Consider the following 16,873-nt stretch of genomic DNA (forward strand, 5'->3'; position numbering starts at 1 on the left):
GTAAATTTACGAATTTTAATCTCATAAATTTACGACTTTTTTCTCGTAAATTTACGACTTTTAATCTCATAAATTTACGACTTTTTTTCTCGTAAATTTACGACTTGTAATCTTGTAAATTTACGACTTTTTTCTCGTAAATTTACGACTTTTAATCTCGTAAATTTACGACTTTTTTCTCGTAAATTTACGACTTTTAATCTCGTAAATTTATGACTTTTTCTTGTAAATTTATGACTTTTTTCTCGTAAATTTATTGAAGTCGAGGGGAGCCTACAGTCCAGCCAATTTATGCTGTGTGCTGAAGCAGTCGACCAAACTATGAAAAACTGTGTTTTATTCGTTGATGGTGGCTTGCAGGATCTCTGCAGATGACGTTGATGAAGCCGTCGATATCCGGGCAGTTGTTCACTTCCAGTCATTTCGTCCCCCGCGACAGACCAAATCTCCTCCAACTCTGTGCTGCTTCTGTCTGAAGAGGACGAGTTTTCTGAATTTTCAATGTTCTTGTGGTAACGTAACAGACAACTGTCATTTCTCAGTGTTGTTTGTGTTGAGACGGGACGTTTCATTTGGAGAAGGAGGCGTCCGGAAATCTGTTTACATTCTCCTTTGGTTTCTGCGCACGTCAGAGATGTGACGTAAGGGGGCGAAAGGGCTTCTGGGAAATGAAAGGCAAAATAAAGTGACGGTCCTGATAAACATGCATTTCTGAGCTCTTTATTTACATATGAAACTCCACACTACCGACACAGAACCAGAAAATAATTTGATTTTGAATCACCAAAAGGTTCAGAATTTCTTTGTTTTTAACACCGATCTGGAAATAAATCTTCACAAGATACTCCACGTCGGCTCTGATAAACAGACAAATCTGGTTTTTCTCATGAATTTACGACTTTAAATCTCGTAGATTTACGAGTTTTCTCTCGTAAATTTAGCCTATGACTTTTAAAGTAATAAATATACAACTTTATTCTCGTAGATTTATGAGATTTAAAGTCGTAATTTTAAAAATATTTTTTTCTTTCTAAATTTGCCCTAATACTCCGTCGTAGTTTTGGCTAATTTAGGCTTTTTGCAGTTTTTAGGCTAATTTGGTGTTTAGCTAATATTTCAGCTTTATGATATCTGTTTTGACTAAATTAGACATTTTATCAGTTTTTTCTTTTGGCTAATTGGGTTTTTTAACTAATATGTCAGCCACATGCTAGCAGTTTTGGCTAATTTAGAATTGTTTTCAGTTTTTCAGGCCGATTTGACCTTTCGCTAATATTTTATCTAGCTATCAGCTTTAGCATTTTCAGTTAAAGTATAAAAATAAGGTCAACAATAGACCAACATGGCAGACTACGCTGGACTCCAGAGGGTTTTGTTAAAGCTCAACATAACAGCAGGATTGCTGTATTCTTGATTGATCTGTACTTTCAATGAAAGTAAGTAGGAAATGTCGTTAGGATTTCACATTGCATTTCTTCCTGCTGTTGCAGAGATCTTACCTGGTTCTCTCTGTCTTCCTGAGGGGGGTTGTCGGTGTAATTCCACCTGATGCTGGCAGGTTGAGAATCTTTGGGAGGAGCAGCATCGACGATGATGATCCGCTCATGTCCGTGGACCATTCCGCAGTCGCGAGCCACAGAGATGCCCGTCAGCATGTTGTCACCTTCAGAGGGTTCAGAACAGACGGGAGTGACCTTGATCCACATGACTGATGACACACAGGCAGTAATGTGCTCACCTGTGACCATCAGGGTGCGGATGTTAGCACGCTGCAGGTCATGCAAAACCCCCGCAGTCTCAGGTTTGATCTTGTTCTGCATGATGATCAGACCCAGGAAGTCCATGTTGGTCTCAATCAGATCCCTGAAAGTTGGAAAGGAGATTCAAAAGACTAAGAGGACAAAAAGCTCATACGGTCTAACCCTTTATCACAACAACGTTTAGATAAAGTGCATCACATGGACATCCTCCACTCGGCTCAACTGGAGTGTCTCTAACTTCTTCCATGTTTTGCAGAATGGAAACAAAGGTATGTCTGTCCTGATTACAGCTGTGACGCTCTGGGAGCAGAAGTGAAGCATGAAAATGAACCAGGATTGAGGCTGAAATGCAGCACAGAGTGCTGGTGAGACTCACCTGCTGAGGCTCTGGACTTTATGCCAAGAAAGTTTGGACTCCAGTTGCCGATGTGCCAGAGCAATGACTCTGAAGCCCTGCCTGGTGTAGCTCTCCAGAGTCTCTGTGAAGCTCTGTGGGACTGAGGGGGGTCAGAACAGACATCAGGTTAGAGGAACCTGCTCTGAAAACATTCAGCTGTTTGGATTCAGAACATTAAATCTGTTCTTCAGATCTGTAGCTTCATGGTGCATCCACTGCTCCTGGAAAGTTCAAAACTAAGTCTTATGCTATCCAAACAGGATTAATTCATCAGCGGCGTCCACTATAATTGTTAAGTTAACGTACAACTGCCCTCAGGGGTTTGAGCATCCAGAGTTCAAAAACTTGAATTATGGGAAGGAAGGTGGAGTCCAAATCCAACACGTTCTCCTCCTGATCTTTCTGAAATTTTTCTTATTTTTACCAAGTCACTAATAAAAAAATGTCCTCTAATTTTATCTCTATTTTTTCCATCTCAAACTAATGCAGGACAGCAGAACATTAAATTGTGTCACAGAGAAACAGAAGTACAGCTGAAAGCAACCATCAATCAGATGCAGCTCCTGCAGTGGATAGTTAAAGGCTAACCAAATCCTAAATCAACTTTTTGATAGATTAAAATAAACCTGTTTAAGTTTTAATAATATAGTCAAAAACTTTCTTTGTGCTGCCCCCTACAGGTTGGAGGTATTACACTATTAAACTGTTTAAGTCTCACGTCATGATCTGCAGCTCCAGTAATGATAACAATCCTGTTCTTTTCACATTTCAGCTGTGGGTGGAACCAACCTCCAACTTCCCTGTTTGGTTACCCTTTAAGCTCCGAGAGAGTCTCTAAATGATCTCATGAACTCAAACACAGAGACCTGATTATTGATGCTTTTATAGAAGTCTTTAAAAAAAAGATTAATCTGTTCTCTAAATTGTAAATGAGATAAACACAGACGCCGCTTCATACAGTGATCAGGATAAAAACACTCGACAGAAGCTCCTCCCACACGCCGAAAATTTGAGACGCATCCAAATCGATGCAAACTTGATAAGTGAAAGACGTTCGGTGTGAACCCACCCTCTCACCTGAGTGCACTTTGCAGAGGGAGGCTACAACCTCCGGCGCCCCCTTCAGGTAGGCATCCATGTGCTTTTGGCCCAACCTCCTGACCACCACACTCATCCTCTGCAGGGCTGAGGAGAAGGGGAACTGGTGCACGATGCCGAGCTCACAGGACTGAGGAGGAAGTCACATGATTTGAAAGTCACTGACTTTGTCTTTTACATTTAAAGACCTTCAAAATGAAATTTGTTATCTGACACCGATTCTCAAAAAAGTCTCAAAAATTTAATACAACATATTTTTATTTCATCTGGTGAAATTCTAATTAACACCGCAGCTACAGTATTTATGTTATTTGACTTACTGTAATTTTTCAACCCTTAACACAATGATTCCAGTCGAAAAGCTACAATATGTTAAAGATTTTGTGTTTAAGCATCACCCGCGACACCTCAGGTGTTAAAGGGTTAATTCCTGCTGCTCTGCAGAAACTATGTCCTAGAAAACAACAGTTTTTTTTTTTTCATTTTGCCTAAAAACAGCGAAATCCTAATGAAAAGACCTCTTGGAGAGGGATTTCAGAACTAAACTATTCTCCTGTTCACAAATGTCTCTTTTAGATTTAATATCAAGTTTCTGATCTTGACCTGAATCACCTCACAGACTCAGGAAAATGAGGATCTTCATATAAGTTGTCAAACCTGACGACGGTTTTAGGAGAAAACCTTCTTAGTGATCAATCTGAAAGTTGTCGGCTTTGAGAAAAGTATACTAAGGTGGGGTGTTACGGTACCACGTCTCGGGCCGGTGGACTGTTCTGATCCACTCCAGTGAGGCTCGCCTTTGGAGGCCGGACCACTGTCGGCATCAGCTGGTTGTGTAGTGCAGTCTCTTCCTCTGTGGGCTCCTCTAGAACCTAAAAAACAAAGATTGTTCAGATAAACAGTGAAACTGATGGCAGAGACCCTGAAGAACGTTATATTGAGGTTACTTCTAAAGAGAATGAAACAAACGGACTGAGATCATCTGAAGATTGCAGTCTGCTCACCCAGCCAGTTGCAGCAAACATCTTCAGGTCTAAAGGGTCTCCAGAAAGTTCTCCGTCGATCTTGGTCAGAGAGTGGCAGGTCGCCATGCAGGCCACAAAGCTAGAATTCAGCAGAGCTTCCCCTGAAGCCTCAGACTCAGGAGGACCAAAGCTGTGAAGGAAGCAGATGGCATGTTTGAAGCTCCCAAAAATTTCATCTCACAGAAAAAAACAGTGAATAAAAACCAAAGAGCTTGAGCAAAAATGTATTTGGTGTTCACAAAAATACTTGTCAACTAATAGATGTCAAAACCAGTTTCTGCAAATCCATGAATCCTGTTCAAACCCACACAGGAGGCTAGAAAATACTAAAGTAGTGAGAAGTAAAAAAAAAAGAAAAAAGAACAGACATCAGAGCGTTTTAACTAGAGGTGGGACAAATATCGGAATGGCGAACTATTACGATATTTCCCTGAATCGGTTTCCTAAAATAACACAAAAAGTCAACCAGGGGGCGCTTCGCGTGATCACGGCAGTGACGTAGCAGACCAATATGACTTTAGCCCAAACGCCTAAAAACAGTTGCTCGGTGACAGCGCGAACACAGAGTGCACTTTGCTCCTTTCCCACATGCAGTGGGGAGGGGCGGGGCTCCTCGTGCGCTCTCACCACCTGCTCCGCATACAGATGAAAACGCACGCGGGAGGCAGAGCGGCCGCAAGTAAAAAAAGCTGTGTCTGTATTTTTCTAAAGTAGAAACAGACCTTGAGCGCTGTTTTTAATATAGCATAACATGGTTTATCAGGGCGTTTACAGCAATAATCTGTCCTAACACCGCGCTAAAATACCTCTGATTCTAACGGAGAGGTGACCAGCGTCTGACCGTTCAAATGAGACGTCTAGCAGTGTTAGTGATCCAACAGGTGTGTACGCCAGCGCCACACACGTGGAGCACGTGACTAACGTGCTGATTATCAGAGAAAAGTGCAGGAAATGTTAATAAAAGGAGGGGGAATTAATACAGCACTGTAAAAAACAATGATCATATAATGTTAACAGGCCAAAAGTTCATATTGTGCCGCAATAATAATCAATTATCTGACATAAAATTAGTTAAAATGCAGCATTATGAATTTTTATTTCCACATTTATTGCTCTTTGAAGTATTTTAAAACACTTCTTGAAATCCATTTTTACCGCCAGGCATTTGACATAGCATGAGACTCTGCTCTGCTGGTGGGTTTTATCGTTCTATTGTTTTATCTTCGTTTTTATCTTTTATGTAACTTATTTATACTTTTTATTCTTAAAGTCTACTTTTAACTGTAATTTTTAATATCTTAACTGTTTTTTTTTTTTTTATTGTTCTTTGAACTTTTAATGTACAGCACCTTGTTTGGCCAATGGTCATTTGAAGGCGCTATATAAATTAATAAAAATTAAACTTGAAGTGAGAATATATTGATATATTGATATATTCTGAATTTTGTTTCTTAACTGAAGCTTTGTTTATTAGTTACCCAAAAATGTATGTAATTATTGTAAAGACACGCTGGTATTTATTGATAATTTGATTTTATAGTGCGGTAAATGAACATTTTGTGTTTGAAATTGTTCTAAAAGACGCTTTTAAAGAAAATAAAAAGATACAATATATTTCAGCTGAATCGCATTGTATCGTGAGTTACCCTGAGATTCCCAGCCGTAGTATTAACCCCTAAGCAGAACAGACACGGGGGTCTCTCACCTGCCCCCATGAGCCCTCTGAACACCCCACAGGTCCAACCCGTCCTCGGTTAGAGTCCCAGTCTGCAAGACCAAAGCAGAGGATCACACACAGCAGCATCCTTCTAGTTCATCTAAACACCAATCTTCATCACTCCTACGCTGTAATTGTTCCCACTCCAACTATATTCTGATTATTGTCAAAGCGCTCCCACTGGTCTTTTCATGATGATTATGATGTTTTTAGACTAAATCAAAAAACCTCAGTCGTTTTCTAGGACATAGTTTCTGCAGAGCGGCATTAGAAATTCACTGCTGGAGTGTGGACAGGACTGAGCCTGTACTCACTTCCCATCATCCCTTTGTTTACACTCTTCCTCTAGCTTACAGTCCCTCACAACCTCAATTTAATATTAGCGGTGCAACCGGTGGCGGTCCGCTAGCATTGATGACGTCATAAAACGAAAGTCACATCTGAAATATTAGACACTATTTTTTTCATCACCCTCCGTTTGGAGCAAGCATGGAGGAATAAACGAACATAGAGGGCTTAGGGAGAGGGAGAGGGGGAGTATTTGGATGGGGCCCAACAGAATGAAGCAGAGCAAAGAGACTTTGGTTCGCCTGTTTCAGTTTCTGCGTCACGACTGAGAGTTTTTTCAAATGTCATTTTTTAATCTGGTCCTGATTTATCACAATTTGATTAAAAAATATTTAGAAAGGTAGGTTTAATATTGAATTCTTTTTATGTCTTACACACGTGTCAAAGTGAAGGGCGAGGGGCCGGATCCGGCCCTCCAGGTAATTCTATTTTATTGTTATCAATGGCCCGATGTTATCTTGTGCCTATTTCTAACTTGTATAAATTTGAGAAAATATATTTTATGGAGAGTAAAATATTGAAAGTTATTTAAGGTTTAAATTGATTTATTCTGGAATAATATTCCTGTCTTTTTATTATTCACATTTATGTAAAAAAGTTACAGTTTTAAAGTTAAAAAAATTGGCATTCTACTAACTTTTTGGATTATTTTGGCATTTAGCAAGATTTTTGAAGCTATTGTGGAGTTTAGCTAATATTTCAGCTACATGCTAGCTGTTTTGGCTAATTTAGTTTTTTTCCGTTTTTTAGGCTATTTTGAAGTTTAGCAATTATTTTTCAGCTACATGCTAGCTGTCTTGGCTAACCTAGGTTTTTTTTTTGTTTCTTTGTTTTGTTTTTTAGTTTTTAGGCTAATTTGGCATTTAGCTAATATTTTAGCCAGCTGTCAGCTTTAGCGTTTACAGATATTAGCTTCAGTGATTTCAGCCATCATCTTCAGCGGTTTTAGCTTTTAATTTCAGCATCTCCAGCGACCAAATTCAGCTTACAGCATTCACACTAGCATTATTGCAAGTAATGCTATATATCTAGTTCATAATTATGTTAAAAAGTTAAAGTTTTAAAAGTGTAGGTTAGTGTGTTCAATAAATGTTTATTCCGTTAGACCCGTGACCTAAAGTGTGTTTTGGATTTCGGCCCCCTCTGTGATTGACTTTGACACCTCCTGTCCTAGACTGTTGTATCAAACCTCGGGTTAGAGCGACAGAGAAAGCAGGTTTACGTTTAGAGACTGGTTCCTTCTGTGTGAAGTGACTTGCTGCTGTCTTGTCTTAAAACATGAAAGGATATTTAAAAATAACCTTAACAGGGATTTGATCTTCACATTTCGGTTTCAGGTGAGTCTTCTTCATAAAAGCTGTTCAATGCAGTCAAAGCTTCAGAGGCTGCGATCACCTTGTCAAAGCAGACCAGGTTCAGCTGACCGCACATGTTGATCCTTTGAGGACTGATGCAGAAGATCCCGACGCGCTTCAGGCGCCGCTGTGCGTACACGATTCCAGCGGTCATGGCTGCGGGCAGGGCTGGGGGAACGGTGATGGTGATGATGTCCAGAGATTCGATGATGATGGTTTTGGCTGGAACCTGGACACGTTCCACAGAGAAACATCAAACAAGTCTCCTAAAGACGTTCCGCCTCTGACGGAGCAGACGTACCTTGCTCATAATGCTGAGCACGATGGTGTAGATGAAGCCGATCCCCGCAACCCCGACCAGACACAGCAGGAACAGGTAAGCGTCTCGATACAGCTTGAAGTCTGTGGGTTTGGGGTAGAGGATGGAGCGCACCAGCTGGCCTTTCTCTGTGGAGAAACCTGTGGAAGCCACGTTTGAGTCTTAGCTTTCGCCTCAGAACCTGCTGCTGAGGAGCACGTCGATCAGCTGACCTGTTCGGACCACCACTGCCTTCACCACCTCCCCGGCATAGAAGCGGGTCTGGATGACGTGCGTGCCGCAGAACAGGGTGTGGCGCTTGTGTTCCTCCATGTTGTAAATCTCGGCTGCCTCGTGGCCTGAACTGGGCAGACTGGTTTTGGTGACAGGGACGCTCTCCCCTGAGGATCAGGGAATAACGCACAAAAAACATCCTCAGACTCATGAAAGAGCAGATCAGGACCAACATGCAGGATCACTGAGATCACTCCTGCTCAGGATCTTCATTCCACATTAGAGACTATGGGGGAACCAAATATTGGGCAACCAAATGTATTCAGTCAAATATTGTAAAAAAAAAAAACACACATTTGACCTTTGGTGGGAGGGACTTAATGGAAGGCTGAATAGTGGTGTGTGAAGCAATAATGAAGCAACCAGAGTTTGGTTAATTGAAGGCCCGATGTTATCTTGTGCTCATTTCTGACTTTTATAATTTTGACAAAATATGTTTTTATGGAGAGTAAAATATTATTTAAGGTTTAAGTTGGTTTATTCTGGAATAATATTTCTGCCTTTTTATTATTCATGTTACAAAGTTACGTTTTTTAAGTTTTCAAAATTGGCATTCTGCTAGTTTTTTCTTAATACTTAAAATTTTAAAAATCCCCCTCGGCGGTGTAAAAGTAAAGGGCTGGAATTCTGTTGTAAATGAAAAAAAAAAACATAATAAATCCACTTTTTTAGTTGTACTTGATCTTTTACTGTACCACAAAGTCACACATTTTAATGAGGCTCAATACAGCATTTATTGGGTTAAAATATATTCAATTAAAATAATTTATTAGAATAGCTGATTGGAAGCACAATTATTTAATTGGATAAAAATGTACTCCCATGACAGCACTACCTATAAGCTTACATACTGTTAAAATTACCGTTTTGTTTACAGGACTAGCCTAAAATAAATGAAAAACTCTGGCATACTTACTGGAAAAATAAAAGGAAAAAAAATAAACATTTACTTTGTTTAAAGTAGATGTCGCAAATTTATTTTAGCCTATTTATGCATTTTCAACTTCCACCAGTTTGTCCTCTTCTCTGCCTTTGCCCTCTCTTTCTTCATCTTCTTCACCACCAGAGTCATTCTACACACCACCATCCTGTGCTGTCTGGAAACACTCTCACCAACCACTACTTTACAGTCACTGATCTCCTTCAGATTACACCGTCTACACAAGATGTAGTCTATCTGTGTGCTTCTACCTCCACTCTTATAGGTCACTCTATGTTCCTGTCTCTTCTCAAAGAATGTATTCACTATCGCCATTTCCATCTTTTTTGCAAAATCAACCACCATCTGTCCTTCTACATTCCTCTCCTGGATACCAAACCTGCCCATCACCTCCTCATCACCTCGGTTTCCTGCACCAACATGACCATTGAAATCTGCACCAATGACAACTCTCTCATTTCCAGGGATGCTCATCATCACTTCATCAAGATCCAACCAGAACTTCTCCTTCTCTTCCAGCTCACATCCTACCTGTGGGGCATACCCACTAACAACATTGAACATGACACCCTCCATTTCTATCTTCAGACTCATCACTCTATCTGACACTCTTTTTACCTCCACAACACTCCTAACAAACTCCTCCTTTAGGATAACTCCTACTCCATTTCTCTTCCCATCTCCACCATGATAGAACAACTTGAACCCTGCTCCTAAACTTCTAGCCTTGCTACCTTTCCACCTGGTCTCCTGGACACACAGTATGTCTACCTTTCTCCTCTGCATCATGTCCACTAACTCTCTACCCTTTCCTGTCATAGTTCCAACATTCAAAGTCCCAACTCTCAGTCCAACACTTGTGACTTTCCTCTTCTCTCTCTCCCTACGAACCTGCCTTCCTCCTCTCCTTCTTCCACCAACAGTAGTCCAATTTCTACCGGCACCCTGTTGGTGAACAGCACCGATGGTGGTCGTTGTTAACCCGGGCCTCGACCGATCCGGTATGGATTTCGTAGGTCTGATTCGCATATTTGATTTGGCAAGATTTTACGTCGGATGCCCTTCCTGACACAACCCTCTGTATTTATCCGGGCTTGGGACCGGCACAATGAGACCCTGGCTTGGGCCCCCTCGTGGCTACATTATTTTAGCCTATTTATGCAATTTTTAAAAATACTGAAAAACAATTGATATTCAACCAAGAGTTTTCATTTTTATTCGACTTCAACTACAAGTTTTCATTCCAGTGGGTCATGTGACGCAGCATTCAACCCTGACAGAGGAAGCTCTTCCTCAAACAGTAAGTTAGCCATAATGATGTTAGCTATTTCATAGTTTTCTCTTCAAGCAATTAAAGATCAATGAAATAGAAAACATCTCAAGTTTCGTTTTGTTTTAGACTGGTTCAGTTCTGGGAAGAAGCGGAGATTCAGAACAATCCTGATGTTGGTATTCTACTCCAGAGGCTGCTCATGTTCAGGCGTGCTCCTACAGCTGCTGTGGTGTTCCACAAACAAAGACATGATGTTCTGGAGTTCAGTTGTGAAATACAATTCAGGCCTTTCCCCTGGTTCAATGTTGAGATTAAAACGACTCCACTTGTTGACAAGAACCTCATTCACACTAGAAGCTAACAGCATAAGAGACACAACCAAAGAGGATCTTCCATCAAGACACACCTGAACCTGAAGATCAGCTGCTGCTTTGTTTGTCTTTTGGAGCCATAAAGATTTTTGGTTTCTTTGGTTGTCGTTTGTCCTTTTATAAGTACAGTGCCGTGAAAAAGTATTTGCCCCCTTCCTGATTTCTGTATATATATATATATATTTTTTTTTGCATATGTATCACACACAAAGGTCTCAAATCCTCAAACCCATGGAGGCCATTTTTGTCCAGTTCTTATGGTCGAGTCATGAACGCTGACCTTATCTGAGGCCTGCAGTTCTTTTGATGTTGTTCGGGGTTCTTTGTGACCTCCTGGATGAGTCAATCTTGGAGTGATTTTAGTAAGTCGACCATTACTGGGACTGTTTGCCACTGTTCCCAGTTTTCTCCATTTGTGAATAATAACTGGCGGTGGTTCCCTGGAGGCCCAAAGCCTTGGAAATGCCTTTGTAACCTTTTCCAGACTGATAGATTTCAATCGCTTTCTTTCTCATTTCTTCTGGAATTTCGTTGGATCGTGGCATGATGCGTTAGTTCTTGAGATCTTGTAGCCTACTTCACTTTCTCTGACAGATTTTATTTGAGTGAGTTCTTCATTGACCTAATCAGGTGTGGGTTTAGCTTATGAAATCGACCTCATCTGTCCCAAGTTTGGGATTAATTGCTTCTTCACACAGAGCCAGATAGGGTTGTACATTTTTTCTCCTTTTGGTAAATAAAATAATCATTTTGAAACTGAACTTTGTCTTCCATTGGGGGTGTCTCTTGGGTTGTATTAAAACTGGTTTGATGATTTGAAATCAGGAAGGGGGCGAGTACTTTTTCACAGCATTATAGATGGTCTTTGTTAAGCTTTTGTGTTAGTTTGTAAAAACTTTCTAAAATGCCTGCAGACGGACCCTCATCAGGACCCCCCCTCACCTGTCAGCATGCTCTCATTCACAACACAGTTCCCATGGAAAAGAATGGCGTCGCATGGCATCATCATCCCATTGGCTGGAATAACGATGACATCACCAGGAACCAGTTCAGTCGACATGGCCTGCTCGATGTCTGGGATCAAAACAGGGAAAAAGGAAGATGTGAGCAGAGAGCACGGAGCCGCTTGAAGGTGAGGACGACCTCGACTTCCCCCACGCAGCTTTGTACCAAGATGAGAAATGAGAGCATGCCTTTGTTTCCTCTGCACACGGAAACACGGAGCACACTGTGCGCGGCCACCATGTCATGCAGCATCACATATTGCTGAAAACGAGAGAGATTGAGGAAAAAAATCAAACTGCAAACGGAAAAACAATGAGAAGTGATCCTGCTCTGCAGAGAACAGATGGAGAAGCTGCAGCAACACCACAAACAGCAGCAGGCTTCAGCGCTCAGGTGAGACTCACCTTTTTGATGGTGTACAGAGAGGTAACTATTGAAATGACAGACATGAAAACTATGGCTGCAGCATAATAGTAGTAGCTTTCAACACTCCACAGGATGACGCTGAAGAGCTGGAAGACATAGAACGGGTTGAGGACCTGGTGGAGGAAAGACAGGAGAGGACTGAGCTGGTCAGGACATCACACCACTCTCACCGTTACCCTCCAGCCAGGAGCTCACCTCTTTAATGAGAAGCTTGAACAGAGACGGCACTCTCACTGCAATCTCGTTCTCCCCGAAGAAAACCCTCCTGATGAGGAGAAATGCACCTCAGTGTTCAACAGCAGATGTTTAAGGGTTAAAGCCGAGCGGAGCGGGTACCTGAAGTCCTGCAGCGATTTAGAGAGCCCAGAGCTGTGGTACGAGTGGATCTGTGCACAGCTTGTCCTCACATCCTCCAGGCCTCTGCAAAAAAAAAAAAACAGTGTCTGTTTCTGTCAGACGCTCTGCTCCGCCTCTCTATTGGTCACCCGACATTCTAGAGTGGGGGTGCCAAACTCTATCGCACAGGGACCAAAATCCAAAACACACCGCACAAGATAAACACTTACTGAGTACTCTAGAAATACATTTTGAAAACTTTAAAACCATACATAATTATGAACTAGGTATACAGCATTACCTGTGATAATGCTAGTGTGAATGCTGTAAGCTGAATTTGGCCGCTGAAGATGCTGAAATTGATAGCTAAAAACGCTGAAGCTGATAGCTAAAATCACTAAAGCTGATAGCTAGCTAAAATATAAGCTAAATGCAAAATTAGTGTAAAAAACTTAAGTTAGTCAAAACAGCTAACGAGTAGCTGAAAAAGTAGCTAAACCTCAAAACTCCCTAAAAAACTAAAAAGCTTAAATTAACCAAAACAGCTAGTATGTAGCTGAAATATTAGCTAAACTCCAAATTAGCCTAAAATAATCTTAGTAACTGCCAAAATAGTCCAAAAAGCTAATGCTGTGAGCTGAATTTGGCCGCTGAAGATGCTGAAATTGACAGCTAAAAACGCTGAAGTCGATAACTGAAATCACTGAAGCTAATAGCTAAAAATGCTGAAGCTGATAAACAGCTAAAATATAAGCTAAATGTCAATTTAACAGAAAAAAAAACAACAAAAAAACTTAGGTTAGCCAAAACAGCTATCATGTAGCGTAAAAAATAGCTAAATTTTAAAATGGTCTAAAAAATTAGCCAAAACAGCTAGTATGAAGCTGAAATATTAGCTTAACTCTAAAATAGCCTAAAAAATCTTAGTAAATGCCAAAATAGTCCAAAAAGCTAGTAGAATGACAATTTTTACAACTTTAAAACTATAACTTTTTAACATAATTATGAATAATAAAAAGCAGGAATATTCAGAATAAATCAACATAAACCTTGAATAACTTTCAATATTTTACCCTCTAAAAAATATATATTTTGTCAAAATTATACAAGTTAGAAATGAGCAAGATAACATCGGGTCATTAATAACAATATAATTATCTGAGGGCCGGATCCGGCCCCCAGGCCATGACTTTGACACATGTGATTTACATGTGTTTAGTTCACTCTGAAAGACTTGATAAAATCATGGTGTGGCTCCCTTTAAGTTTCCATCATCTGCATCTTTCCTCATCCAGCTCATCTTTCTGATTAGATCACATTCCTGCTCAGATGTTCGTGTCACAGTCAGCTGAGTTTATGCCCCCAAAAATACAGAAACCCTGCATCCTCACTGTGCAAAAAGGTGACAGAAATGGGAGGGAGCACGTTTAGAGCCCCTACAACAAGAAGCGGAGTCCACCTCACAAACAGAAAGAGATCAAACAGGCGTCTTTATATCATTTCCTCGACTCATGACTGAGAGTTACATGTTGGAGTCAGCGTGGGCCGCTGTGGGTTCAGCTCATCTTCATCACCGTTTCAGGGAGACACTTACTGATAAAACTCAAAGTTCTGCATCTCATCGTTCCAGTAGTATGTCACGCTGTGGTGTGAGAAGAAGTGGACCTGTGAGGACACAGAGGTGGAGCTCAGAACTTCACAGACCTACAGCAGTAATGTGGATGTAAAGGTGCTGCTGGCTGCCTGATCAACACTCTCCACTCACTCATGCTAGACAAACATGCTTCTGAACATGGCTTTTGATTTTCAGCAACACATAAAATGAGAAATAAAACCTGATTTGTTTTTAGCCTGCAAATTGATCAAACATTTTTGAATGAAAGTTAATACTGATGTCAGTGGAGGAGCTTCAGCAAGGTTCAGTGAAATAGACGGAATGTCAGGTAACTTACATCTAAAAATGTAAAATGTAAAAACATTGTTCTCACAAAGTCATCTGGAAGTATGTTTTAGTACCTTAACAGGCTCACTACAAAGAAACTTCCCATGATCCTCCTCCTTCACAGAACAGACCTTTTGGTCTCCATTGGCTTGATGAGTTTTCTGTTGCAGATCTGGATCTTCAAATGGTTTCCTCCCTCTAGCCAGCATCACGTGGACTCTGGCTCGAAACCACTGTTTGAACTCGTCCTGAGGAGAGAAACAGCCGAACGTTCACGAGGTGCATCTTCATCCCAGAGAGGAGAAGTTACATCTGAGAGCAGACTAAACATCCCTCGGTTAACAGGTCGACAGCATTGACACCATCTGCACACACAGCTAAAGCCACAGTCACATGCACTGTGCAGGTGCTGCAGGTTCTTGGGTTGTCCAGGTTTGTACAGGGTTGTAGAGAGGAGGGGCTGTGTCTTAAAAGGGGTGAAAGAAAGCCGGAGTCCAGAGCGGCATTCCGGAAAAAGAACTGGAGGCGGAATGCCGCTCCGGCTGGAGAGATCAGCTGTGCGGCCAGTTTAGCGCTTTATTTGGATGTTTGCATTGTTTTTAGCGTTGAAGCTGATAGCTAAAACGGCTGAAGCTGATAGCTAGCTAAAATATTAGGGAAATGCCAAATTAGTCAAACTCAAAAAATTCTAAATTAGCAAAATAGCTAGCATGTGGCTGAAATATTAGCTAAATGCGAAAGTAGCCAAAAAAAAGGTAAAATGTCAAATTTAGCCAAAACAGCCAACATAAAGCTAAAATATTAGCTAAGCTCTAAATTAGCCAAAAAACTGAAAAAAAGCCTAAATTAGCCAAAGCAACTGGCATGTAGCTGAAATATTAGCTAAATCCAAAATTAGCCTAACAAACAAAAAAAGCCTAAATTAGCCAAAATAGCTAGCATGTAGCTGAAAAAAATAGCTAAACTTCAAAATAGCCTAAAAAACAGAAATAAGACTAAATTAACCAAAAAAAGCAAGTCTGTTACTATTAGCATGACTCCAAAACAGCCTAAAAACATAAAAAAGCCTACACGCTAAAAACATTTCTCCTTTGAACAGCACAGAGACGCTGTCCAGAACTACAGATTTGCCCATTTTCCCCCCACAGCCAGCCCAGATCCACCTGCGAGGGCAGATGTGGCTGAGGCTTTAGACATCAAAATTCAAAAACAACTCTCCCCACCGTCGTCCGGAGCAGCAGTGTGTGTGCATCCTTCAGCGAGGTGGGTGTGCACGTGCTCTTGACCCCCCATTCAGGCAGCCAGTAAAGCAGCAGCAGCAAGAGACCACAGGAGCAGACGGCCCCCACAGCCACCAGGATCCTCTTCCACAGACAGGGCTGGTACCCCCACACCTCCTGCAGACACGCAGTTTAACACAAATAAATAGATTAAAATAGATTCTACTAAAATGTTGTTTATATCTGAGAGTAAAAGGGGATACAATGAAGGTGTCACACCAAAATCCCAAAGATAAAAACATCATGTTTGACTGTCTTGCTTTTTAATTTAAGTAAATCTGCTGCAGTTAGAGGACATTTTGACACAGGGTGGGTTTTATTTTTAAAAGGAACTAGTGTGTGCAGCTGTCAAAAGTAAAATAAGTTATAAATGTTGTATATGTATAAACCAACAGTCTGCAACCTGCAGCTCCAGATCAACATGTTCTCTTTATCTCTCCATGGTGGCTCCTTGGTCAAACATAAAATAAGTCATGGAGACTGCTGACCCAGTCATGTCAACCATCTGAGTCAGCAGCTCCTGCTAATGACTGACTAATAAAAATTACCTAAAGAAAACAAATAAACAAAGCCTGTAAACTAAGACTACCAAACCCCAAACTAAAATAACAAAACCCAGCAGTGTAAGACTGCTGAGGACAAAAAGGGGGAAAGAACAAAAAATAAGCAAAAGAAAAATAAAATTGGATTTTTTTTAAAGTAAGGATTACTTAATTAGCATTTATTTAATTTAGATTAGTTTCATTTATAAACTGATGTCTGAGGTTCACATAGATGATAAACTATGTAGGTTTTTACATCCTGTTGACCTGAAGACGTCTGGTTTGATCAACTCTACCTCCAGAATGAACAGATTTTATATACAAAGCAAAATTTTGGAAAAAAGTTTGATCTTTTATGAATTAAAAGCACATATTATCTTATGCTGCACAACATTGGTTACTAGCTACCCAGAGCTGCACTGAGATGATCATGTTTGGGACAGAGTGCATTTTATTTTGAAAAGAA

General features: G+C 40.7%; 1 protein-coding gene across 4 annotated transcripts in view; it reads right to left on the reverse strand.

Annotated features, from left to right (window-relative positions):
- LOC112144222 (probable cation-transporting ATPase 13A3) overlaps positions 1–16,873 on the reverse strand; it is a 32,057-nt gene that overhangs the window by 10,002 nt on the left and 5,182 nt on the right. For 3 of the 4 annotated variants that reach the window (XM_024268593.2, XM_024268591.2, XM_024268594.2), the window contains exons 3-20: positions 15,809–15,982; positions 14,660–14,833; positions 14,238–14,308; positions 12,644–12,727; positions 12,503–12,572; positions 12,286–12,420; positions 12,070–12,142; positions 11,819–11,950; positions 8,232–8,399; positions 8,002–8,159; positions 7,741–7,929; positions 5,986–6,047; positions 4,260–4,410; positions 4,005–4,127; positions 3,235–3,385; positions 2,137–2,257; positions 1,739–1,863; positions 1,500–1,663 (exon numbers count right to left, since the gene is read on the reverse strand). In XM_024268593.2, coding sequence (XP_024124361.1) covers positions 1,500–1,663; positions 1,739–1,863; positions 2,137–2,257; positions 3,235–3,385; positions 4,005–4,127; positions 4,260–4,410; positions 5,986–6,047; positions 7,741–7,929; positions 8,002–8,159; positions 8,232–8,399; positions 11,819–11,950; positions 12,070–12,142; positions 12,286–12,420; positions 12,503–12,572; positions 12,644–12,727; positions 14,238–14,308; positions 14,660–14,833; positions 15,809–15,982 — 2,325 coding nt within the window. The remainder of the gene's footprint in view (positions 1–1,499; positions 1,664–1,738; positions 1,864–2,136; positions 2,258–3,234; positions 3,386–4,004; positions 4,128–4,259; positions 4,411–5,985; positions 6,048–7,740; positions 7,930–8,001; positions 8,160–8,231; positions 8,400–11,818; positions 11,951–12,069; positions 12,143–12,285; positions 12,421–12,502; positions 12,573–12,643; positions 12,728–14,237; positions 14,309–14,659; positions 14,834–15,808; positions 15,983–16,873) is intronic. The other variant, XM_024268592.2, reaches the window with a different exon arrangement.

The sequence above is a fragment of the Oryzias melastigma genome, linkage group LG17 (assembly GCF_002922805.2).
Source record: "Oryzias melastigma strain HK-1 linkage group LG17, ASM292280v2, whole genome shotgun sequence".
NCBI classification, from domain to species: Eukaryota; Metazoa; Chordata; class Actinopteri; order Beloniformes; family Adrianichthyidae; genus Oryzias; species Oryzias melastigma.